Here is a 26,412-nt window from a genome sequence, read left to right on the forward strand (position 1 = left end):
AGGAAGCACTAAAGAAGTGAGCTGAATCGCTCAGACCCTTTACAATAAATTGTGTCAGCATGGCCATGAATGATAACAGCAAAAAAGGGTCCCAAGGTATAAAAAGTAAGAGAAATTAAAGCTGTAGCTCTACACTTAATATCTACCCCGTGATGATGTGTTCCTCCAGCCTTAGCAATCCCTCAACTTGAGATCGGTGATTGCATGCAATTCAACATTACATGTGGGAAGCCTACCCATGTCCTTTTAATGAAAATTTCAATCACAGGTTTTGCTGAAGTCAGTTGAAAGGCTAGTTTCTAACAATGATGGCACAGGAAAGATCTCCTTGTGTGATACACAGCTAGTTACGTGTGCATTCTAGAAATAGGGAAATCAACACCAAGATTAGTCTTGATGACTTTCATTTTTTACCAAAAGAAAGAACACGGAGAACCACATTTTTAGGGACTGCCAATAGACTCTATATAGCAGTGATTTTTACTTCCTGATGATAATTTGAAAATGTAAATCATGATACAAGTAAGTGACATAAAGCAGTTATATTCTAGTCCAAGTGATTATATCAGGATTAAGAAGGATTATGTGAGAATTACGTTGGGAAGTTTAAAGAAAACCACCTGTTTTGCCACTGAGTTCACTGTGGATAATCTTTAACAAGATATGAAAGTCTTCTTTTATTCCAAGTTGTTACAATCTTCATTTTTTTCTGTAGTTTCATATTATGAATGGATATTCAGTGGCTATTAAAAAGACTGTATTATTCAGGTTTAACCTGTTAATGGGATTGTATCTATTAATAGACTTCTGCAACATTGAACCAACCTTGCATTCCTGAAATAAATCCAGTTTGGTGGTTTATAAAATACCAGATTAAATTAGCTTTTAAAAAGGAATTTTAAATCTATGTTCATAAGTGAGACTGACCTGTAATTTCCACCCCTCTTTTTTACTGCCTTTGTCCTGTTTTGATATCAAGTGTACTAGGTACACTAGCCTTATGAGTTAGTTGGGAGGCATTTCCTCCTTTTCTATTCTCTGAACAATTTTGCAAAAGATTGGCATAATCTTCCTTGAATGTTTGGTAGAACCTTCCAGTAAATCCATTTTGGATCTGTTGCTTTGATGTAAGATTTTAAGCTTCTAACTCCAATATTTTTATGAGATCATCCAGGCTTTCAATTTTTTCCTGATTTAATTTTGATAAGGTTTTCTTTTCTTCCTTTAGGAATTTGTTTATATCACCTGAGTTTAAAACTTTGTAGTAAAACTATTCCTGATTTTTTCATAGTTCTTCAATCTCTGTTACATCTATAGTTATAACTCACTTTCTTTTAAAACATTGTTTATTAAGTTATTCTCTTTATGATCAGTGTTGCCAAATTTTTCCATTCTATTAGTCTTTTCAAATAGCAACATTTGGCTTTGTTGATCTTCTCTAATGTATGACTCTTTGTTATTTTAGTAATGTCTATCCTTATTTTTATTTATCTTTCCTTCTTTGTGTTTAATTTTTTTGTAATAAGAGTTGGATGCTCATTCCTGTTTCCAGTTTTCTTCTTTCCTTAAACAGACATTTAAAAGTTTAAAATTTTTCCTCTAGGTTCTGTTTTAGCTGCATCCCACAAGTTTTAATATGCTGTATTTTAATAATCAACTACTTCCAACTATTTTAAAATTAAAACTCTGATTTCTTTTTAGACCTGTGGATTTAGATGTGTGTTTTAAAATTTCTAAGTATATAGAATTTATTTTAGTTATCTTTTCTGACATTGATTTCTAACAATTTTATTGTGATCAGAAAATATTATCACCCCTTTGAAATTTGTTGAGACTTGCCTTAAGGTCTAGTATGGGATTAATTTTTGTAAATGTCCCACATATATTTGAAAAGTACAGTTTTCTGTACAGGTCCTGCCAATCAAGAGTATAGGAGCTGAGTGCTATGTAAATGCTTCATCAACTGCAAACATCGGCAGGAACAGCAAGAAGAAGGGAATGGCAGAGCTGCTTAGAAAAATGTCCTCACTCCCTGACATCTCCTAGGGTCTTTCATTCAAAGTAGGCTTGGCATGTTGCCACTGTCCTTTAAGTATCAACGTGTGATGTAATCTCACTTTCAAAAGATTAGGAAAAACAATCAGGAAGAAATTTTAAGTACTCTATTGCCTGGTTTGGAGTCTTCTTACTACTCTTTCTAAGCCTTGGTTCCTTGATAAACGTGACAAAAATGTCAACTCCCAGGATGCAAGGCTCTTAAAGCATTTGGATAGTAGAAAACATTGTCTGAACAGAAACATTTGTGACTGCACGTACACACACTCAGCATAAGTAAAAACAAAACAGCTTATTTCCCAAGGCTGTAGTCATTCTTTCATAGCCCTGGGGCCACACCAGATGACATCAGTGACTAATAAGCCCCTTAGCATCTAATACCAGCAGAGAGAATTCATGACCCCTAAAGACAGAAGGGCTCCATCAATCCTTACACTTCAACAAAGATTTGTCAGAAATCTGGTTCTATTCAGTCAATGAGATGAGATTATTATGTATTCAGGCATGAGTAGGAAGAGCAGCAGAGATTATGAATGAGGGAAGTTGGGGCTTCCCTGGTGGTGCAGTGGTTAAGAATCCGCCTGCCAATGCAGGGAACATGGGTTCGAGCCCTGGTCCGGGAAGATCCCACATGCCGCGGAGCAACTAAGCCCGTGAGTCACAACTACTGAGCCTGGGCTCTACAGCCCGTGCTCCGCAACAAGAGAAGCCACAGCAATGAGAAGCCCACGCGCCGCAACAAAGAGTGGCCCCCGCTCGCCGCAACTGGAGAAGGCCCGAGCGCAGCAACGAAGACCCAACGTAGCCAATCAATTAATCAATCAATCAATCAATTCTTAAAAAAAAAAGAATGAGGGAAGATGGTTTACAGTTTTCAATAGCTGAGAATAAAACGTGTGGCGACTCAACAATTTGTTCTTTTCTTCATCTGTTTATTCAGAGAGCTGTTGGCTATAAATGACTAAATTAGCCATGAAAGACTGGCCTTAGGTGCCAGAATTAGTCTCTTCTCCAATATCAGAAGAAAAAAGAAACTAACAGTTATTTAACGTGCTGGGGGGAAATCATAGCCCCTGTGTCTCACCTCAGTTTTCAGGGGGCTAGGAGATCGATATAAATGAATGTAAAAGGAAAAGAGTCTCAGAATGCAAGCATGTGGAGGCCCAGGAAGGAGCCAAGGACCAGGAATCAGGAGCCATGAGCAGCGGGGGTGAGAAGGGAGGTTGCGGGGGTGGGGGGGATACGGCTTAGCTCAGTGACTTAAACTCTATTTGATTAAAATCAGGAAATAAGCGGGCTGGTCTAGGGGCTCACCAATGCCCCTCCTAGCTTCAGCAGTCTGTATTCTGCAGTTCTCTTGAGGTCAAAATAGTGGTGAAATTGAGCCCATCTCCAGTCCAAATTTTATATGTAAAGCAGAATTCCCATTATCGTCACATTCTACCTTGCTTTTTATACTGTGGGTGGACCATGAGAAATGTCCAGCAAATCGTGGACTTAAAGTTAAGCACATCAATCACCAGCTGGGCAGAAAAGCAGACTGAAAAGACCTGACCAATCAACTAAGACCCAAGGACCCATGAGGGAAAGGTCGGACCTCGGAGTGCTCCTTGAGTGACCTGGCCACTCTCAGAAATCTACGTGAGCTCATGTTACCCGATGTCGAGCGGTGAAACCACATCACAAACACCTCTTTTCTCCTTCTCCCTAAATGATAAATAGAAGCAGTACCTGGGAAATTATATTGTAAAAAGAAACTCAGCACAACAGCTTTTTTATGGACTTTACAGTTAGGTCATTACCAAGATCTTCCTGAAATAAATTGTGAGTAGCACTGAAGAAATACAAACCCCTAGGGAAGAAATATAAACCCAGGAGAAAAGAAAACAAGATGCACAGAGAATTAGTGAAGGACAAAATTGCAGAGTCCCACTCTGTATTTAAATGATTGAAAAATGTGTATTGCACTGGTTCAGGAAATGACTTAGGATAAAATGCAAATCATGGGCGAAAACATATTTCTCTAATACCGTGAATGAGAGTGCCGGTGCTTGCCAATGAAAGCCTTCTGACCGGAATGCCTGAGTGATACCCGGCTTAAAATAAATTAAAGTGGTGGTGTGGTGGAGGACATAAAAAATGGAATGTGTATGCATGGGGGACAGCAGAATAACTTACAGATGTAATTACAATAAACTACAAAACAAACGAAAGAAGAAAAAGGTGATAATAAAGGTGTGGAGTGTCATTTTGCTCGTCTTTCATTTATAAGCACCATTTTGTAATGCCGCTTCCTTGGAAACCTACAACCAGAGTTCAAATATACTTTCTCCTTTTTTATCTTCCCCAATTACTTCCAGAAAATAAAGCTGCTGTGGCCATTTACTTAGTGTGTGTGTGTGTGTGTGTGTGTGTGTGTGTGTGTGTGTGAGAGAGAGAGAGAGAGAGAGAGAGAGAGAGAGAGAGAGAGAGAGAGAGGGAGCGCGAGAGAGTAAGAGAGCGAGATACAGAGATGAAACAGAAAGCACCAAAGCTGGAGAGGTAATTACCAAACTGAGGGAGTCGCATCAAGTTAAGAACTTCATGAGGCAGGGTCTTTTCAGTGATCAACTGAGTGAAGTGGGTGGTCTATAAAGTGAGCACCAGATTGGGCAATAAATTTGTTTAAGCTTCCCCTGATGACTATTCAGGGTGCTTTGTTAAACAGAGGAGAAAAGTTAGGCTTTAACTAACCATCTAACATCCCGGTACTGAATTCCCAATTCCACTCTTTGGTTACAAGTCCAGAAACGTTAACTGACTATGTCTGGCTAGCCCATTGGTTGATCTTTAAAACTGATAACACTACATGTTTATGTGCAAAGAGAAGAGGAGACTGAAAGAATATATGTAAATGTTAACCACAGTTATATCTGGGTAGTGACACTCTGAATGATGTGTTTCCTTTTATATGCTTCTTTTAGGTTTCCAAGTGTTTTTGCATTGAGCATATACTCTTTTGTATGAAGAAAAATAAAACAAAAATCAAAATGACAAACCTGGACCCAGAAAAACTGCAGCTCCCACCTACGCTTCTCGGCCTCTCTGTTTATTCTCTTACTCAGATAAAAAGGATTCTTCTCCCTCTGAGTCATTCTTCTCCTTCCTCTTTGTTTCCATGTTGTATTCTTTCACCCCCCCCCCCCCCACTTCTCCCTGTTTTCTCTTCACAGCCTTCATTTCTGATGAGAAGGAAATGGGCTGCTTTTCCTAATCCTCATGTTTCCTCTCCTAACCAGCTGCACGGAGAAAGCCCCGGAGCACGACTCCCTCGCAACCGCAGCCCAACTGGAGATGATGGATAATTACATCAGTCTGGCTGGGAGCGTGACACCTGCTATACACAGGCGGCCATGTGTGCAGCCGGGTTCACGGTTTCAGCGTGGATGAGGCCGCTTCTTTGCATGGTTAGACTATAGAGAAACGGAGTCAAGGCCAGAACACAAGGATTCATTTTAGTGTCCGTGGCTGGAGGGAGATACGACAATGGCCAAACAGTACGTGTCTGCGGCCAAAGCCCATTTTGATTTGCTGCGTTCAAGAAAAGATCCATTTCACTATAAAGCTGGTACTCTTGGCCTGGAGGCAATTTCTAAAAGAGGTGGTGGAGGGGAGGGTCATTCAAAGGTCATCTACCAACTATGGCTGACAGTGTGCGGGAAAAGCCAAGTTCCTTTATCCTGGGAATGGCTGCAAATCCCCCAAGGGTCCATATTTTCTACTGCAGACACGGGGGAAAGCGAAAAAAGGTAGAAGCCAAGCGATTTTAATGGTCTGCAGGGCAATGCCATTATTTCTACCCCTGGCTCCCACATGCGTTCATCTGCTAACCTCATTGCTTTCAGAAGAGACGATTACTAATTAGGATGCATTTGATGATCAAGTTAATTACGGGCAGAGCAGGAGCTCTGATGGCGAGCTGAAGCCTGCCAGAATTAAACTCTATTAGGGCTTCTCTTTCTCGTCTCAGAAGTGAAGAGATTTCTTTTCACAGTTCAAATTTAATAAATAAAAGCCACGTGTGTGTTACTTTCTTCTTGCTAGCTCTTACTCTGCTAACGTAAAAACCACATTAAGGGCTGTGACAGAGTCAGAAAAGAGGCAATGGGTTTTTGCCAAAAATATTTCTCGCAAGCGAGGAGCGCCGGAAGGGTAGAGCTGCCCCATGTCCTGCTCCCCTGGTCACTGTGGTCCTGAAGCCCCACTTCTCCACCTGGTCCACGGTGGGGAGTTACGGGGTGACAGAGGGAATGCAGGGGTCGTGGTCAGGCAGGCCTGGGTTGGAAATCTGACTCTACCGCAACCATGCTGGACCCTGGCCAAGTCACCCGTCATCTCCGGGTCTCGAGTTCTACCTGAGAAGCCGGGATAAGCTCATACTCCTGAGATGTGAGCACGGAGTGGAGTAAAGAAGAAGTTTTTGAGAGTAAGCTGGGGCGAGCAGGTCCTCCAGCTGCAAGGGGCAGAGAGGCAACAGCACTGGCCACCCCAGGGTCAGGAACCTCAGCTCTGGATTTGTCCAGACTTACTCTGCAAGTCCTGAGCCTACTCTTAAACCTCTAGGTGTCTTCACGTTGGCCCCAGGAATGTGGCGATTGCAGTTTGCATTTGCAGAACAGCTTTTCCAAATGCGTTCACATAGGTGACCTCATTTTATGGCCACGAACGCTGACCGAGGCTGGCTGGGTCCATTCTCCAGATGCAGAACCTGAGGTTCAGAGAGGCTGATTTGTACACAGTTGTGCAGAAAACAGCCAAGCTGGAAACCCTCTCCCTCCTACTGCTTTGGTGTTTTCATTTTCTTGGGCAGAAGCTCGGTGCCGCTCACGTCCATGAAGGCAGAGTATCTCCTTCCTTATCTGAAGGTCTCTCTCTGTCCAGTGAAAACGGCAAGATGCCCATGGTCCTCCCTTGTTTGAAACTGCTAAAAACTCAGGGCGGTTTCCTCTCCGTGAGCTTCACTTTTAGTCCTTTGTATCTTGTCTGGAGTCAAATGGGAACGTGCCTTAGTAACTCCTAAGCCCCTAAGCAGATGTCAGGTGCGATCATTTCAAACGGGTTGGGCTTTGCAATGTGAAGCCCTGAGCCAAGAACCGGAGCACCGGTTACTGTGTCTCGTTCCAAATGTCCCCAACCATCCCTTCAAGAGTCTCACACTGCAGTGGGTACAGACATTCTGAGAAGTGTCAGGGAGGGTGATCTGCAAATGTTAGAAAATGCACGTGCTGCCACCGAGACAGCTGGCGTTTAGCAGCCAGAGGGAAGGGCACCGAATTCTAAATACTATCATCACCGTCACGCAGGCTGCTATTACAATGCATCATCCCAAGGCACTGGTTGAAGAACAGGTAGAAAAGGAAATGACAAACTCTGGGGTAGTTAAGGAAGGACAACCACGGTACACCCCAAATTAAGCAGCGTTGTGAACCCTGATATCCTGCCCTGGAACCTATGGAAAGCCACATCTGAGAGACGTACATGTTTTTATGATTGTTCTGATTCTAGCAAAATATCAAAGACTTTTAACATGAATGTGGGAAATGCCTTGTGAGTTGTTTTCTATTCAGAAAGAAAGAAACTTCATCTGGGTAAGTTGAAATAAAGTAAACATGGATTATGTCTCTGCAGCCACAGCTCGTAAAAATTCCAGATATGTGTGTGAATATGTCTTTATGCATACATTTATTTTTTGAACTTTTTTTTAATACATTTATTTATTTTTGGCTGGGCTGGGTCTTTGTTGCTGCGTGCAGGCTTTCTCTAGTTGCAGAGAGCGGGGGCTACTCTTCATTGCGGTGTGTGGGCTTCTCATTGCTGTGGCTTCTCTTGTTGCGCAGCATGGGCTCTAGGTGCGTGGGCTGCAGTAGTTGTGGCACGCGGGCTCAGCAGCTGTGGCGTGCGGGCTCTAGAGCGCAGGCTCACTAGTTGTGGCGCACGGGCTTAGTTGATCCACGGCATGTGGGATCTTCCCAGACCAGGGCTCAAACCCGTGTACCCTGCATTGTCAGGTGGATTCTTAACCACTGCGCCACCAGGGAAGCACCCCTGTGTCAAATTTTTAAAGAACCCACTTAAAAATCCAACTTCTCTCTTGTTATTACATACTGCAGCCTCTTCCTGTCACCTTTTCCAGACTATTTACCTTCCTTTTCTCCACCCTTAAACCCCTCTAATTTGCGGATCTGCTTCTTCAGTCTGAAGTGCCTATATTCCAAAATATTCTGCCTTATGTTCCTATGTTCCTGTCTCTTAGACATTCAGAAAATGTGCTCACTGTTCTTCCCTTCCCTTGTTTCTGGAAAGCCGGAATAACATGTAATATTCTTCCCCCACCCCCTCCCCGGGCACCATGCTAACCAAGGATTCATTCAACAACTGGATTAAGCTAAAAGCCCCCGAAACAGGTTCTTGTTCAAAATGTCAGACCTGGTCCATGTGTGTTTGCTTTTGCTTTTTCCTTCCTCCACAGGCAATTAAAATGTCTGTCAGTGATTAAACTTAAAAGAGCAGAGCGAATGGGAAGGGAATTCCATGGAGTTCTTAGTGTAGGACAGACCCTGGCCTTTGTGCAATTCCCAAATCTCCTCAAAATGAAGTCTGCCAGTCAGTGAGCCACCGGGCAGGAGAAAGACTCAGCTGTGGAGGTGACCTGGACTCAGCCATCAGTAAGCCACACGGAGTCCTAGAAAAGTGACCCCAGCCCTTCATCCCCGATACAAACAGGCTACCACACATTATCTCACGTGAGAAGGAACCTGGAGCATGAAAGAGACTGACGGAGACACAGAAACCAAACAACCAGTCCTGGAATAAATAGAAATGATTCAGGAACAATAAGAATTTAAAAATTCTAATTAGTATTCTCAAAAAGATTTGAGAAGATACTGCAACCAAAAAATAAGACTGTGTGAAAAGACAGTAAACAAAGAACAGAAATAACATTTGCAAATAAAATAACACAATTATCAAATAGAAACTTCAGTGGAAAGGATAAAAGATAAAGTTTAAACAGATAATATGAGAAAAAGGACAATGGGCACAGAGCATCAGCCTCGTAGGTCCCTTATATGACTGCAGGGCATTTCAGAAAGAAAGTGAAAACAGAAATGACAAGTGAACAGTTATCCCTGTTGCATTTATCCATGTTATCTGTCTGCAGCACCTCGCCTAAGTTCTTTTTTTGTTGTTTTTTTGTTTGCGGTACGTGGGCCTCTCACTGTTGTGGCCTCTCCCGTTGCGGAGCACAGGCTCCGGACGCGCAGGCTCAGCGGCCATGGCTCACAGGCCCAGCCGCTCCGCGGCATGTGGGATCTTCCCGAACCGGGGCACGAACCCGCGTCCCCTGCATCGGCAGGCGGACTCTCAACCACTGCGCCACCAGGGAAGCCCGCACCCCAGTTCTTTGTAGCATCACCTGTGAAGGCCACTGGGAGCAGTGGGCTGCTGGCCTTTCTAGGATTTTCAAAATTTTTAAGGGACATGCTTTTTTTCAGAAATTAAGAAGAAATTATCTAAAGTTGTCTTGGGTAAGTTCATTTTACCTGTCTTGCCCTAAAGTTTTCTGATGATCAAAACCACCACCACCCCCAGCAGAGCCAGCACCCCCACCACAGTCACCATCCCCGCCACAGTCACCATCTCCAGCACAGCCATCATCATCGCAATCCTTGATATGATTCCTGCTGCCATAATAATGATCCTGACTTTGACATGTACACGTGAGACTTCATTACATATGAAATCAGGAGGGGAATCGAACACAAACTTTTCACTATCTCTAAAAATGTACTTACTAAGCAACTGAATCGTTTAAAGGAGATTTCACAAGAGATGCTTAACTTTCCTTAAGTGGTCAGATAGATGCACTCACTGATGTTCTCATTTCAACACACTTTCATTTATTTCTTAATATATATTCCAAAGACCAATCCTTGACCAACTTTTGGCAAAACTAGCTGGGGTTACTTTGTATTTTAAGAAAGTAACATTATTGTATTTCTCTGTCCTCTTCTATAAAATTAGTCTAGATTAGCTTTTGTAATACACAAACAGAGAATCCCACATCTACTCCTCTTTGAGCATAAGGGAAAAAAACCAATTACTTAATTTCTAAAATGGTGTTGGTCGTAATAGTCCTCTTTCCCCCAATTTTTTTCCCTGGTCTCCCTTGCTGAAAATTGTCTAGACAGCTGACTAGCCCTGGTCTTTAATAATGGCAAGCCAAGTGAGTTAGAGAGTTCTACGTGGGCTAATGGTTTACTGGCCTAAGACAGCTGGTCTTCAGATGACATTTGCTAACAGCATTAAACAGCATCAGCTGGGACCCTTCTGACATAATTATCATTAGTCACTCACAGTTTTATAACCAGCAGCTTATAATGGTATCCTCTTATCATCTAAATATTTACCAGTCCTATCAACATGATTTACACATGGCTTCAAAAAGAATTCTGATTTTTAAGTTGGTTATTTAGAAATATGACATACTGACTTATCCTTGTGAATAAAAATACAGATCCTGTTTAAATTCAGGTGTGGTTAAAACCATAACGAGATACTAATATACGCATATTATAGTGGCTAAAAAAGACAGAGTAAAATAAAACAGAAACCAACTGGCCATTCCAAGTGCTGGCTGATAAGGACACAGAACAACTGTAATTCTCATGTAAACCCTCGGGAAAGCACAATGGGAAGACACTTAGGAAAACAGTTTAGCATTTTCTTAAAATGTCAAACACACTTACCATATGACCCAGCAATCCTACTCCTAGGTATTTACCCAAGTGAGATGAAAAATTATGTCCAAACAAAGAGCCTGTAAGTGAATGTTTATAGCAGATTCATTCATATTGGCCTCAAACAGGAAACCACCCAAATGTCCATTAACTGGTGACTAGATAAACAAAGCATGGCTCTTCCTTACCACGGAATGCCATTCAGCATAGAAAGAACGAACAATAGACACATACAGCAACACAGACGAATCCCAAATTCGTTATGCTGAGTGACAGAAGCCAGGCTCTAGAGGTTGTACACAGTACGATTCCACTTATATGACTTTCCTGAAAAGGCAGAACCATGAGGGTAGAAAACGAATCAGGGATTGCTGGGAGTGGGGTGGACTAAAAAGGGGCATAAGGGAACTTTGGGGGGCGGTGATGGAATTATTTTATATATTGATTGTGGTCGCGATGGTGACATGACGGTATGAATTTGTCAAAACTCACAGAACCCTCACAGGAGTATTTTTATTGTGTGTACATTTTACCTCGATCGACCTAAGAAAATAATTCAGTGTGGTAACCTGAAGGTAAATAAGAATTTCAAATACGGGTATGCTTGTCTTGGATACCTAAAGATATAAACGAAAGCCGGCAACCTGACTCTCCCTGTGGCAGAGACAGGTTAACTCTGTTGCCAGCTTCAGATCAGGTTAAGGCTACCATGTTACCATGGATACAAGCTATTATTTCCTTTCGTGTGAAACCTCTAATATTAAATTGTGACTCACATGCAAGGCAAGGGGAGGCTAAGAAACAACCAGACAAAGTCACCCGGGCTCTTTCATTTTTCAGAACCCTGCCCTTAAAGTTTCCTCCATGAACTCACGAGAAACCATGGGAAGTCAGTGAACATGTGCTTCAGGGATGAAAAGAAGAAGGGTTAGAAACTTCTTGGCTAAACTTGAAGACAATTCTAAAAATTTTATGCTAGTCTTAAGGCTGTTAAGACTGTTTATATTCTTGTTTGTTGCAGAAATAATTTCCCCTATATGGAGTGCTAAAGCAATGACCTATGAGAGACCAGCCCTCTCCTCTATCTGTTGACTTGCCTGGGAGACGATGCTTTTCTGACTTATAAAGTGGACAGAGGGCAGATTGAGGGTGGGTTTTAAAGTCAGGAGAATTCCTTGCAGTGGGGCTCAAACTGGCAAGTTGTGGGGATTCACTCAAAGCGGGTAAGGTAGAAAGATGACTCTTAGATAAGCACATATATTTAAAAACTATATTAAAGATGTGTTGCCACAGTGATCGCTGTGCATCCAGCTAACGACTAGTGAAAATGGAAATCATAACTGCTGCCTTTGCGCTAGTGCTTTCTGTGTGCTAAGGAGGTGCTGCGCAGACCCCTAGGGCATCACCTCTCCCCACACCCTGCCCTGCCCTTTATGATCCAAGAATCCTAAACAACCCAGAGCTCCCCAGAGGCACCAGGCGAGTTCTTGCCTCTGTGCCTTTGTCCATTCGTTCCTCCATTCAACAAATATTGAATTGTGTCCCCCCAAATTTATATGGTGATGTTCTAAAGGCTGTACTTCAGAATGCAAGCTTATTTGGAAACAGGGTCACGGCAGATGTCATTAGTTAAGATGAGGTCATACTGGAATAGTGTGGGCCTCTTAATCCTATACAAATTGTGACCTTATAAAAAGGGGAAATTGGGACACAGGCACACACGCGGGGAGAAGGCCATCTGAAGACGAAGGCAGAAAGCAGGGTGATGCGTCTACAAGCCCAGGAAGGACAAAGCTCGCCAGCAAACCTGAGGAGGAAAGGGGAAAGTCTGGAGCAGACTCTCCCTCGCCGCCCACAGAGGGGCCAACCCTACCAGCACCCTGCTCTTGCACTTCTAGGTCCAGAACTGTGAGACAATAACTTTCTGTGGTTTAAACCAAACCAGAACAAACCAAAACAAACCCCCAAACAAAATTCCTACCCAAACAAAACAAACACAGTAAAGCACATTTCCTATGGACAAGGAGATTCTGCAAATGTATGAGAAGCCGCGAGAACGGAACTGCTCCTTTAAGGGGCTGGAGCTCCGTGGGGATGTACAGCGGGGCTCCAGTGCGGACTGGGGCGGGGCGCTGACACCCCGCATGCTTCTTCCAGATTGGCTAGCTCACCCTCGCATCCTGACTTCTTTCAGATTTGAATCTTCAACCAGCTTAAAGGTTTTTTTTTTTATAACATCTTTATCGGAGTATAATTGCTTTACAATGTTGTGTTAGTTTCTGCTGTATAACAAAGTGAATCAGCTATACGTATACATATGTCCCCATATCCCCTCCCTCTTTCGTCTCCCTCCCACCCTCCCTATCCCACCCCTCTAGGCAGTCACAACGCACCGAGCTGATCTCCCTGTGCTATGCAGCTGCTTCCCACTAGCTAGCTATTTTACATTTGGTAGTATAAAGACGCAGACGTTGAGAATGGACTTGAGGACACGGGGAGGGGGAGGGTCAGCTGGGACGAAGTGAGAGACTGGCATGGACTTATATATACAGCTTAAAGGTTTATATCAACTTTTCATGCAACCAGAGTCATCTTTCCTGGAGGCAAAGAGGGCCCGACGCATGAGGTATGAGAGACGGCGGACGCTCCTCCTCCTGGCAAGGGCGCCACTCACCCCCAACGTGCGGACAGATGGACAAGCCCCGGGAGCTCCCCGCGGCAGCTGTTAACACCGATTTCCAAGTGCGGGGGGCCTGAGCCCCGCCTGTAATGACACTTTCCTGGCTGGGTCTGACCTCTGAATCTCGCTGATTTGTCTAACACACACTGTGAGCATCAGCGAGTTAGGACTCAAAGCCAAGACGCCAAAATTGCTTTTAAATGGCAGGAGATGTTTAAGACAGAATTTCTGTGACTTGGTCATTAACTTGTTTGTATCCCGATCCACGCTTTTTTACATCGCTTCCTCTCAATTATTTTTTCCCTGCTTGGCGGAGGTTTTAGCAGCAGTTACCTCTAATCATCGAGACACTTTTGTAGGCAATTCAGGCTCCTGCTCTTAGAGAGCAGTCAATATTGGTGGGGGAATTTGAAAAAAAAATCCTACTCACTATATAATTGCCCATCATCTTGCTTATATTTTCCTTGTTTATAGAAAACAATCTTTTTTTCCAGAAAAGAGTGGTTAGATTTCTATACTCAGAGGAGTAACACAAATAACCATGTGTGATGATAATTTAGGCTATATTATTCTAAGATAACTCACACACCTTAAGAGTATCACGTATCAATCAATGTTTTCAGACATAAACCCAGCTACGACTCTTTGATTCTACCCTCTGCTGCCAGTGCCCAGTTTTTTCCCACCCCCTCAAGCCCTCATTTCCCACAGTCCACGTTCCTTCCGCTTCCTCCAAAGCCCACAGCTTCTATCTCTTTCTTACATGAGCTGGAAAGACCCAGCTTTAACCTGAGTGTGCCAGGATGAAGCCTGTCGATCTTTAACAAAAGCAGAGATGCTGGCCTGTTTCTGAAGTTACCTATCGCCCCAAATTTTAGTGCTTCATCCATCCCATCAACAAACATTTCTGAAATACACAGTGTGTTCAGAGAACCGGTCTACATCCTAAGTATCGTCCAAGAGAAATGGAAATAACACAGTTCACGTATTCATCGATCTCAAAAACAGACTCGCCACGCTTTTGGAGAAATCGGTCTGCCTGCTTTTAACTTGAGAAGTTCTAAGATTACAGAACACTGGGGTCACAACTGGCAAGGATTTTCGGACCTTTTGCCATGAGGCTACATTTTATGTACGGAGCTTTCAAACTCCTAGATTCTCTTCCTTTGCTTCCCACTTCGAGGGTGTAGCGTTTCAACCTATTTCTTTAGCGTGGCTTCTCCCCTGACCCTCCCCTTCCACGGTCATCAGCACTTTCCTGACCTAGCCACTCAGCTTTTCTGCTGTTCTTTTTGCTCCTCCACCTCTCCCAGCAAACAGCCGCCACTGCGTACGCACGTCCCTTTCTCTCGAGAACAAAGACACCAATGCGGGCGCAGGTACCTGTTGCATGCCTTGCATGGTCTGCTGCAGGAACTGCACCTGCTGGTCCTTGGTCAGGTTTTCTTCCGTTCGAAACAGCTGCTCTTTCTCCTGCTTCAGCAGCTCCACTTCGTTCCTGTAGGCGTCCAGCTGCCACCGGAGGCTGTCGTTCTCTTCTTTAAGCGCGTAGGCCTGGGCGGCCAGGGCTGAGGGGCAAGCAGAATGAGTTCAAGTGAGTGACCTTCTCGCTTAGATGGACAGCCTTCAGTGCGAAAGGGATTCTAAACCGGATTCTTAACGTTTGTACCAAACCCAAATGAGCTACCCTGGGGTGCTTTATTTTGCAGCTGGTGAGCATTGCTTCTTTGGGAATTTTTCACTATACTATTTGTCCTGTCTTATGTATGACTGTGGGCACAGGACTGACTCCTTCCAAATTCTTGTCTCTTGATCTCTTCCCCGACCTAGGCTCCCTCTCAGAAACTGATCCGTGTTGCTAGGTGATGAGAGTGCTCAGAACTCCAGGCAATCGTCGTTATCTACCTCGTGGCTGCCCTTTCCCTTTCGGCAGGAAGGCAGGACGGCTTAGCTCCTTGGAGGGCCACTTTCTTTCAAATTATCAGCGGCCCCCCAATGGAGGCACGCAGCCGCAGCCGCCCAGGGGAGCTGGGGATTGATCCACACACACACTGTTCCTTCCTGCTCTACTGCCGGGTCAGCCTGACTGCATGAGTCAGTTAGTTAGTTAGTTCCCTCTGACTCCTATCAGAATGCTGACCTGGTTCCATCTGTTTCACCAACAGATTCCTACCCTAATACTCCCTCCTGAAACCTGAAATTCTCTACGTGCAAATTCAGAGCTCACTCACATCTCCACCTGACTGAGAAACTGAGACACTTAATTCAGGGTCTTACGCATCTCAAGGCTCCGAAAACAACTGAAATGGAATAGAACAGAGTGAATGGTTCAAAACAGAATTGAGGACGGCGACTCCCTTCGCTGGTTTCCAGCTTACTGCTTGGTGGTCTCTGCAGTAATCACAATAGCTTCCTAAGCACTCTCTGTACAATAGACGCTGGGCCGTGAACTAACTCACGTCATCTCCCCATCAAGCCTCTGATGTGGGTGCTGCTCTTAACCACCCCCTCTTTACAGATGAGAAAGTGAAGGTCAGGGAAGTTAGAGAACTTGTCTGATCCCACAAAGAGAGTAGCATCAACAGCCTTCAAACCCAGGTTGGGCTCCAGAGTCCCTGCTCCCTGTCACTGGGCTATTCTGCCAGCCAGATGAGTTTAGTTCTTACCAGACTGTTTGAAAAGAACTCCAAATGCTCCCCCTCTACTTTCTCACCAGTTTCCCATGCTTTCTTCCCCCCTCCTTCAGAAAATCCATTCTCTACTTTTGTAAGCAAAAGAAAGGTGAAGATATTTTAAAAGCTTCTTATCAGAAGCTTCTTTAAAGAAGTAACTTCCGGTTGGTAAGGGCATGGCATGGAGTCCCCGTCCAGCAGGTTCTCGGTCCAGGATCATTTCCGCACCCCACACCATATCCAATACCAATCCCAGAGCCAAATCGAGGACGGCCTCTCAGATGTTCCACCCACACATTACCGTGCGATGGTGACAGATCTGTACGGAGGTGCTCTGAAACCCCAGTGAGTTCCCTCCTTAAATATCAACCATCAAATTACGTTAATAGTAGTTTTATAGTTGAGTGTTTTATGGTATTCTACTTTGCAAAATGATTATGTATAGTACACACTGAAATACTAATCAAATAGAACACGCAATTAACCAGAAAATTCCCTACCTCAAATCATCAGGGATCAATTAGTCGACAAGCAGTTACTGCATATGTACTCCATGCCCGAGCCTGTCTGGGCATCTTGGATCACAAGACAAGGAGACAGAGTATGTCTCTTCTCTCAAGGAGCTTGAAATATAATAGAAACCAACACGTTTGAAAGGAACACACTCAAAGCAGGAGAGAAGAGCCGGATGCCTGGCATATAGTAGGCACTCAATAAATGTTGGTTGGATAAATAAACAAGTGACTAACTTAGTGTCAAGGTTTATTGCAAGAGAATCCATCCTACAGGGATTCAGAGAAGAGAAAGGAAAAGGCAGACTGGATTAATAAAAGAGGGCTTTGGGGCTTCCCTGGTGGCGCAGTGGTTGAGAATCTGCCTGCTAATGCAGGGGACACGGGTTTGAGCCCTGGTCTGGGAGGATCCCACATGCCACGGAGCAACTGGGCCCGTGCACCACAACTACTGAGCCTGCGCGTCTGGAGCCTGTGCTCCGCAACAAGAGAGGCCGTGACAGTGAGAGGCTCGTGCACCGCGATGAAGAGTGGTCCCCGCTTGCCACAACTAGAGAAAGCCCTCACACAGAAACGAAGACGCAACACAGCAAAAATAAATAAATTACTTAAAAAAAAAAAAAGAGGGCTTTGAAGGGTGAAAGCCCAAGAACTGGGGAAGGGCACCTCACTCAGCAAAGCCCAGAGATGAGAACTGAAGATAGAATATTTGGGGCAGGAAGCAGAGAAGCTTGACCAAAAGGCAAGAGTCTGTCTGGAAGCAGTGAGAGAAAGCTGAGCCACGCCGGGTGATGAGAGAGGATGGAGGTTCAGAAGTCAGGCTGGAGAGGTAGGGTCAAATGGGGAGGGCAACTGAGAGCCGCTGAAGGTGCCCAGGCGGCAGAAGGACGTGATGAAATCGGGGATTTAGGAAGACTGGTCTGGCAATGGTGCATGGAATGAACTGGAGGCTGAGGAGGATGAATAAAGGAAATTTTATTTGGTGTACATGTGTGTGCAAAACAGAGGAACTGCCAATTTTACAGTTTTCAGGGACTGACATAAAATCGGAAACGGGGCTTCCCTGGTGGCGCAGTGGTTGAGAGTCCGCCTGCCGATGCAGGGCACATGGGTTTGTGCCCCGGTCCGGGAAGGTCCCGCATGCCGCGGAGTGGCTGGGCCCGTGAGCCATGGCCGCTGAGCCTGCGCGTCCGGAGCCTGTGCTCCGCAACGGGAGAGGCCACAACAGTGAGAGGCCCGTGTACCGCAAAAAAAAAAAAAACAATGGGAAACGACCCAGGGTATACCCAGGAGTATGAGCTAGTGCTTTTTCAACACCGCACAGCCCAACTTCAGATCTTGTCCACACCCTGAGGTATCAACTCCTGACAATTCAGTTTACCAACCCCTAAGGAAATGGTTATGAGGCATCATTTAAGAGAGGAATGTTGTAATAGGGCAAAATTACAGAAAATGCAAATGATGGAAAAAGTGTTGGCGCTACAGAAGCACATTACTACATTTAGTAGCATTCAAAGACACTTAAGTCATTTCCTTTAGGAAGCTCTATCTGGCCCTTTCTCAATTCAGAGTGGCATTTTTATTACCATAACTGATAGCAGGTGTTTGTGAAGAAATCGATTAGTATGCAGGGATGGAAATCACATTTTCCAAATGAATTGCATAGTCTGCAAGATATGCTGAAATCTGTGTAGCAAAATGCAAGCAGCTATAAAGCATGTGCTAGCAACATTTCAATAAATTTTCTGAACATAAATACATATAGGGACGTGCACCATCCATTATTTTAGGGCTTCTCTTACAAGCCTGTGGAATGGCACGGCTGACATTTCTTATTCTTGGTTTAAGCCAACTGACCACTGTTCCTACCGAGTAGGATGCAGTGTCATTTGCATTTCTGGAATATGAATGTGATATCATCATATAAAAAAAGATTAAAAAAACCCAGCAGCTGTAACTCCATCCCCCCCCCCCAATCAATACCATAGCCAATCCCATCAACGTTTTTATAATTGGGGCATATAACTGATTTACATTCCTTATTAAACAATTTCAAGCTTGATATTTGCAAAGAAAATGTTGGTTACTCATGTGGCAGCAAAGTGGTTTTCTTCTAAAGGGTGAGAAATTATATATTGACTCCACTTAACTTGTGGTCACCTGTTTGTAAACAGTATTCAGCGTCATCCGCCCCTCAGATGAAGCTTCCTGGAAGAAGCTAGATTAGTTTCTTGGACCAGCGCTCTAAAGGAAACGAAATCCTAATAATTTCTAACTTAACATCATTTCTCAGTGTATTCAAAATTCAGAAACTTAAAAGGCCCACCCTTTCATTTCTCTCTTTCATTCTGTCTAGGACACTGTATTAAAGTAAACAGTTTTGAACAATGTATAATCAAGCTTCTGTGATAAAACTGACCCCTGAGAGACAGCACAACCAATCCACTATTCAAACAAGAAGGATTAAAAATAAACAACAGTATGCATCTTTTTGTAGGAATCCCTGTGGACTGCACTGTGTTCCAATAAACAGAATATTTAGCTAACATGTGGATTACCAATTTTCAATAAAATTTTTAAAAAAGGATACAGTGAAGACACTTTAAATGTGAACTATGCTGAACACAATTGAATCTTCCTTTGGTGATTTTAAAGGCACTGCTGAATCCAGCGATGCCTCTGGGTTATCATTCATTCATTCACCAATCAGCTATTTATAGTGAAGCCATGTGAGGAGAGCTGTGGCCTCCATGAGGGGAAGGCCAGTGTAGGCATCAGTTTATACTTGCTTAGGACCTTAGGAAAATTCTGTTACAGGGATTTTCTGATTGGATCAAAACCAAAAGGACAATGTTGGAAAAACTCTGCTAAACAAGATTAACTTCCATTTCAGAACTTAGCACTAGGCTACTAAAATTACCAAAGTGTATATATAAATTGATCCACAGATTAAATTGCGCTGCTGAAGAAGAGGCTTAAAGGCATTACAGCACCTTGCTGCACCCCTGACTAGATCCTATATAAACCATTAGTCTTTGTATTAATTATGGTCAGAGTGACCTCCTCCTCTGTCTCTTCCATTACTTACTGTGTTTCCCTGGGAACAGATAATGGCATGCTTACCTTCTTTAAGTAAATACTCTGCTGAAAGCCTTGAAATCTCTCTCTTAGCACCCTGAGCCAGCCTCAGAAAAATAATTAGCCCTATATGAAAATATGTAAGTTATTTTGGGTTATGTCCCTGTAAGCTGACAGTATGTTAATATCTCTTCCATGCTCAGGCAAGGTGCAACTAAATAATCGAACACTTTAACATACTGTTTCTAACAATATCTGGATTTCTCGAAAACTGTTTGTCTTGGTGTCGTGGGGGGGGGTCCCCCCTCCACTTTGCCAGCTGTCCTCCTGAGATGCTGGGAGGACGCTGCCCAGTTGTGCATTTCCTCCCCACGTGCAAAGAATGTCTTTTTCAAGGTTTCCATCGGCTGCTGCCCAGAAAGGCACTTGTGCTGAAAGGTCCAGAACCCAGGACGACTGGATGGGTCTGAGACCTGGAAGATACGGCCACCACATCAGCTCGCCTTCCAGCCCCCATGGCCTGGGCACCCAGGGACCGTCCCCAGGCTCCATCTGCCTTCCTGCATTCTGCTCTTCCTCCGGCAGGGTGCCTGGGGTGGGGGGCCCAGTGGCGCTGCTGCGGCACAGACGGCACACTGTGTCATGCTTTTCTCTGCTTAGTGAAGCTTGTTCCTGAGAGGCGACTGGCCCAGGGGCTGCCATCTGACTGGTTCTCACCGATGCAGCGTGAGGGGGGTGTGAGGTGTGCCTTCTGCTCAATTCCTCGTTATCTTCCTGCTGCCGGAGTGGGCCTGGGCCTCTGAGTCATCACGTGGAGGAAAGGTGCCCACAGACCGAGAATATCTGCTTTGGACTCTAGTGTGCCCAAGAAATGAACTTCTTTTCTTTGGTAAAGACACTTGAAGATTTGGAACTTATTTGTAAAATAGCTGGCATTACTCTAGCCCAGAGTTTCCCAAATATTGGCTTGAATCAGAAATTCCTGGTGGGTGTGCTAAACACGTATTTCTGGGCCCCTTCCCCAGTTTCCAATGGGGTATGTCTGGGACGCAGCCTAAGAATCTGCATTCCTCCAAGCTCCGAGTGGTGCTGATGCTGCCAGGGCCGAGACCACACTTGGTGAGTGGCAGCTCAGGCCACGGCCGCTTCTATCCCCCGGCTTCTGAACCGGAGCTACAATTGGCTTGTTTGAACAAATACGTCTGACGGCACCACAGGCTCAGCTTGGCATTCTGGTTCCATTCCTCGACCTTCTGAATGAGCCTCAGCCCTATGTGCTGCACCTGTGAAGGCAGTCCTGTCCCAGCCCTGTCTCCATGCCCCAGCCACCTCCTTATGGAGGGAGGGGGAAATCTGGGCAAAAGGTACAGTCACTACTGTTTTCCTTCCCGTTTTCCCCCAATAACAGTAGCAGTAGCAGCAGGAGTAGCTGTAGTCATAGGAATAGTAACAGTGGTAGTAATAGCTAACAATTTTATGTGCCAGGCAACGTTTGCACAATCTCCTTTTGCCTTCACAAAAACATGACATGGTAAATACAACTAATATTTTTATTTTCCAAGTGATGGGACTGAGTTTGAGAGGTGTGGAGGTTTGCACAGCTGGCTGGAGGTGCAGGGTTTATCCTCCGCAAGGGGGACTCCAGAACCTACACTCCCCGACGTGATGGCACTGGGGTGGCCCCTCGCAGGTAAGCGCTGCAGCTCGAACGCGAAGGCAACCAGGGACCCTGCTGTGGGACCTGATCAGCTCCTAACAGAGGCAAACATTCCCTTGCTGGGTCTTTTTGGGGACTGTTCTGCGGGAGAAGGGCTCCACTATGGAGGCAGAGAGGATAAGCCCATTTTAAAACGAACACACATAGATCTTCTGCAGCAGGAGTCTGGGAATGAGCCATACAGAAGTTAAACTCAGGCTCCTGGAGCCTTGAGGCCTGACTTGATCTGCTCAGGGATCCCGCCTTCTATGCTGTGTCCCCCTCCTCTGAAATGGCTGCACTGAGACCACCGACCACTGAGCTCCTGGGCCTCGGCCGGTTATTAAGGCTCCATGAATTGACCATAAGTGCGTGGGTTTATTTCTGGGCTTTCTATCCTGTTTAAATCCTATTCCATTGATCTAGATGTCTGTTGCTGTGCCAGTCCATACTGTTTTGATGACTGCAGCTTTGTCGCATAGTCTGAAGCAAGGGAGCCTGATTCCTTCGGCTCTGTTCTTCTGGAGAAAACTCTAATTTGAACAGATACATGTACCCAATGTTTACAGCAACACTATTCACAACAGCTAAGACATGGAAGCAACTTAAGTGTCCATCAACAGACGAATGGATAAAGAAGATGTGGCACATATATACAATGGAATATTACTCAGCCATAAACAAGAATGAAATATTGCCCATTTGCGGCGACATGGGTGGACCTAGAGATTCTCATACCACATGAAGTAAGCCAGACAGAGAAAGACAAATATCATGTATCACTTATATGTGGAATCTAAAAAAATGGTACAAACGAACTTACTGACAAAACAGAAATAGACTCACAGACATAGAAAACTTATGGTTACCAAAGGGTAAAGGGAGAGGAATAAATTAGGAGTTTAGGATTAAAATATACACACTACTATATACAAAATAGATAACCAACAAAGACCTACTGTATAGCACAGGGAACTATATTCAACACCTCATAATAACCTATAGTGGAAAAGAGTCTATGAAAAAGAATGGATATATATATATATTATAACTGATTCACTTTGCTGTACAACTGAAACTAACACAACATTGTAAATCAATTATATTTCAATAAAATTTTTTTATAAAAGGCTCTATGAAGAGAGCCCTGTCCAAGGCCTCTGCCTGGTCTCAGGAGTCCCAAAGGACCAGTGTTCCAGTGCCTACCCCACCCAACTCCTCTATGTTCTGCTTTTCTAGGTGTCCTGTGCCTTCAGCTGGAGTAAAGGCAGTGAAAATTCTCTTCCACAGATTCCCCAGGGTCTGAATAGGCTCAGGAAGGCCCAGGACAAGCATCAGATGACCCTCAGGTGACCAGACAAAGCACGGGGTCCTTGGAATGCTGTCATGTCGGTGCCCCCCAGCGTCCAGGCACAGAGCCGGAGAGCATCAGAGACGCCTGCTGCACACTTTCTTGCTAGACAGCCTAGCGTGGTAGGGACGAACTATAATCCATCTGTTTTCCAGTAACACCTGTATCGCCACTGAAGCAGCAACCTTCCTCCAACTGCTGGTGGAAATTCCTTCAGCTACGGTTTTGCAGGATTACTATTATTACAACTTAGCATTGACATAACATCTTCTATTTGTAGTGTGTGTTACAGTCTGCGCATTAGCTGTGATTAGGGAGAGCTCACCAGAAGCACAATGCAGGGTCTATTTCCATCTTCGTGTGAGGCCAGTGGAATGAGGGTAATTTGGAGAGTGCAGGTAAGCTGGATCTTGTTATTATAATGGCTTAAATGCGAGTCTGCGGGCACGACCTGCAGCAGGTGACTCAGGAAAAGAAAATCCTCTGTCGCCCTGTCCACAGAACTCCTCCTAAGGAAGCGGTCTGCACCGGTGGCCGTGATTGTGCGGTGCCTCCGGGCCACTGACGCCGCTGAGAATTCACCTCATTCACGCCTTACCGCTTTTCCATTGACGTTATTATATCTAATACCTCCCCCAACTCTCCCATCGTCCTTGGAGGAAAGTAAGTGAAGGAAAGAGGCATGCTCGCTTCTCCCGACAGCAGGGTGTCTGCCATTTAAAAGGTTGGAGGATGCTCTGCTGGGTGAGGGATGCCCTGAGAGTCCTCAGGGAAGCACAGCTGCAGTGAGTCCCGCAAACCTCGGCTCAGAGCCTGCTCTAGGCAAGCACACCCGCCTGACTTCGGGGGCTCCACGCCCAGCGATGGGGAAAACGATACAGGTATGGACATGGGGAGGCCGCTTCCCTCCTCTCCCCACCACGAGCCGTGGTGGTCAGACCGAGGAAGAGGCTGGGAAAGGAAAGCTGGGGGTGGGTGAGGCTCCTTTCTGAAGAAGGCGGGGTGGGGCTGGGCCTTGAAGTCAGGCTCACACTGTGAAAAGCTGCAAGGAGTGGGGTGGGGCCGTCCCACCGTGAGGACCACTTTCCCAAAGGACCCTGCCGACTCCAGAAGGAGCCAGTACCCAGGAGACAGGGCAAGATGGGTGCAGGGAGGAGGGGAGGCTGGGTTGCTAAGGGCCCGACGACTCGGGTCCCGGCAGCAGACACATCCAGAAGGGCACTTCCCCCCAACTCTCATTTTTTTTTTTGTTTGTTTTGTTTTTGCTTAGCCTTCAGTTTTCTTTTTCACTTGAAATCCCTGTTTCGATTTCCAAGATGCAGGTACAGTTTTTTCTAACTCTCTGAAAGCTTTAGAGAGTCTTTTTTAGGGCCATCCGACTTAGACCAGGATACATCACAGAACGATACGGGTCTTCAGGAACAGTGCCCCCTCCCTGGCCATGTTCCCCCCTCACAGACGGCACACCTCTCCGGGGGACCGTGCTCCACCCTCACTAGTGGCTGGTCTCATCCAAACAGAGTAGCTTTAAACAGCAACCCTTCCCCCGAAGGCATTACTCCTCTATTTCTCCTCTGGCTGCAATGCCAGGGCCGGGGCCGACACCTTTCTCTCAACTGGCAGATTTCCTTCCCTTTTAACAAATGGTCACTTCCAATTTTCTTCAAGGAAACTTCCCCTCAAGGAGTGATGTTTTTCTACTCCTTCTAAACCCCTACACACACACACACTCTCTCTCTCTCTCTCTCTCTCTAACAGCTCGTTTCTACTACATAAAACATATCCCTCTGAAATGTGCAGCGGAGGTCAGCCCACACCTGAAGTGTGTTCTCAGTCCTAGGCATTGCCCTTTGCAAGGAAGAGTGACATTTCTCACAAAGCTTTTCTTTTAAGACACCAAATACTTGGGATAACAAAGATGAGCTGAACAGAAAGGCTTTCTCTTCCCTTGGGTTTGGTGCTGCACACAGACTCTATCCAGTGCACGGAGTGGGAACCACGGCTGGTGGGCAGTGGTGGTCAGTGAATTCCCCTCCCTACCAGCCTCCTTACCAACGCTGAGACTGGTTTATTTAAGCCCACATGTTTGTGCCTGGCATCAGGGAAAAAGATTCCCATCCTCTCTAGATATGTAACCAAGGTAGAACGGCACTGGTATGAAAAAGTAGCTGGTGTCTCCAGGCCAGCTGTCCTCGAAGCTTGTTCCACACACAGCCTCCATCTGTCCCACCACGGTACCTCATATGTGAGAATTCCTAGACCCATCCCAGACCCTCTGAATCTGAGTTTCTGAAGTGGGGGCCTGAGGTTGTACATTTCAGCAAGTTTCTGGAGTAACTCTAACGCACACCGAAGTTCTGGAACCTCTTCACTAGCCTTTAGAGACCAGATCCCCACTTCTTCATAACCTTTGTCCAGGCTTGTGTTTCTTTCATTGTTTTTTGACGCCTGCTTTCTCTCAGCCTTTTCTAACGGCTTCTCTGTTATTGAAAGGACCTGCTCTTCTCCAGCCTTTACCATCCAACACAGCCTTCCCGGGTTCTCTGCCGTCTGCCTTGCCTTCTCACATTTCATCCATCTATCTCCCTGCTCCTCTCCGAATGCGGGTCACTGCCTGTCCCGTGATGATACCGTGACTGCTTTCACAAATCCTCCAGGCAGGGTCTCCAGAACACATTTTTCTGACCTACTGCACGTGGTTGTGTATTACTTTTCCTTGCAGCCATACTTCTGGGGAAAGCTCGGCAGCAGGTCTGTGGCCTGCACCCAGGAGAGGCTGAGCTATACCTCCGTGCTCTGCGGGAACTAATCACCCTTGACCAAGGGCCCTTGGACCAGCCTCTCAGTGGAGGAGAGGAGGCCCTTACTGCGTGCACACTCTCCCCGGACCAGTCGCGAGGTCCTCTGAGGCTTTTCTCTTTGGCAAATGCCCAGGCATCCCTGCTTCTCTCTCTCACCACTGATGGGTGAGAAAACAGTCCTTGGCTATTCCCCTAGCATCAGAGAAAAGCAGGGACTCTGTCTTTCTGCATCCAGGCTACTTTAATTTTTCCTTTCCTCCCAGCTAGTCTTTTTTCCAATTAACCAAAGGATACTTGGATGCATCTCGCACAGATATGATGAGGGGGGTTCTCCATCTGTGTCACGTACGCCGTATTTAAACGACTAAACTACCTCCCTTTCGTTTCTTCTTTCTTTGGTCCTTTAACATTGCCCATGTCAGTCACTTCATCATTGCCCATGTCAGTCACTTCCTCTCCACTAATCATTGTTATCTTCTACTTCATTTTCATTTTCTTCTTGTTTTCATATTCTGTTACCTTACCTCTACTTGTTTTTTTTTTTCTTCTTTCCCACCTATAATTGACAGCCATCAATCTTCATGTCACGCGCCAGTGGTTTCCAATCCTTTGTGCGTCAGACTCGTCTGAGGAGCATTTTAATAACACAGATTCCCGGGCATTAACCCCCCCCCCCAGGCATTGGTGTTTGTTGTATAAAGCTTCCCAGGTCTAGGGCTGGGAACTGCTCATTTTACCTTTGTTACTGCTTAGCAGTACCCATTCCCCACACTGTCACAGTACCATTTGC

At 45.2% G+C, this 26,412-nt stretch overlaps 1 protein-coding gene across 1 annotated transcript in view; it reads right to left on the reverse strand.

Moving 5' to 3' along the window:
• ENOX1 (ecto-NOX disulfide-thiol exchanger 1) overlaps nt 1-26,412 on the reverse strand; it is a 299,647-nt gene that overhangs the window by 79,738 nt on the left and 193,497 nt on the right. The window contains exon 11 of the mRNA XM_082675771.1: nt 14,896-15,080. Coding sequence (XP_082531897.1) covers nt 14,896-15,080 — 185 coding nt within the window. The remainder of the gene's footprint in view (nt 1-14,895; nt 15,081-26,412) is intronic.

This window comes from Grampus griseus, assembly GCF_964374135.1.
Source record: "Grampus griseus genome assembly, chromosome: 18".
NCBI classification, from domain to species: Eukaryota; Metazoa; Chordata; class Mammalia; order Artiodactyla; family Delphinidae; genus Grampus; species Grampus griseus.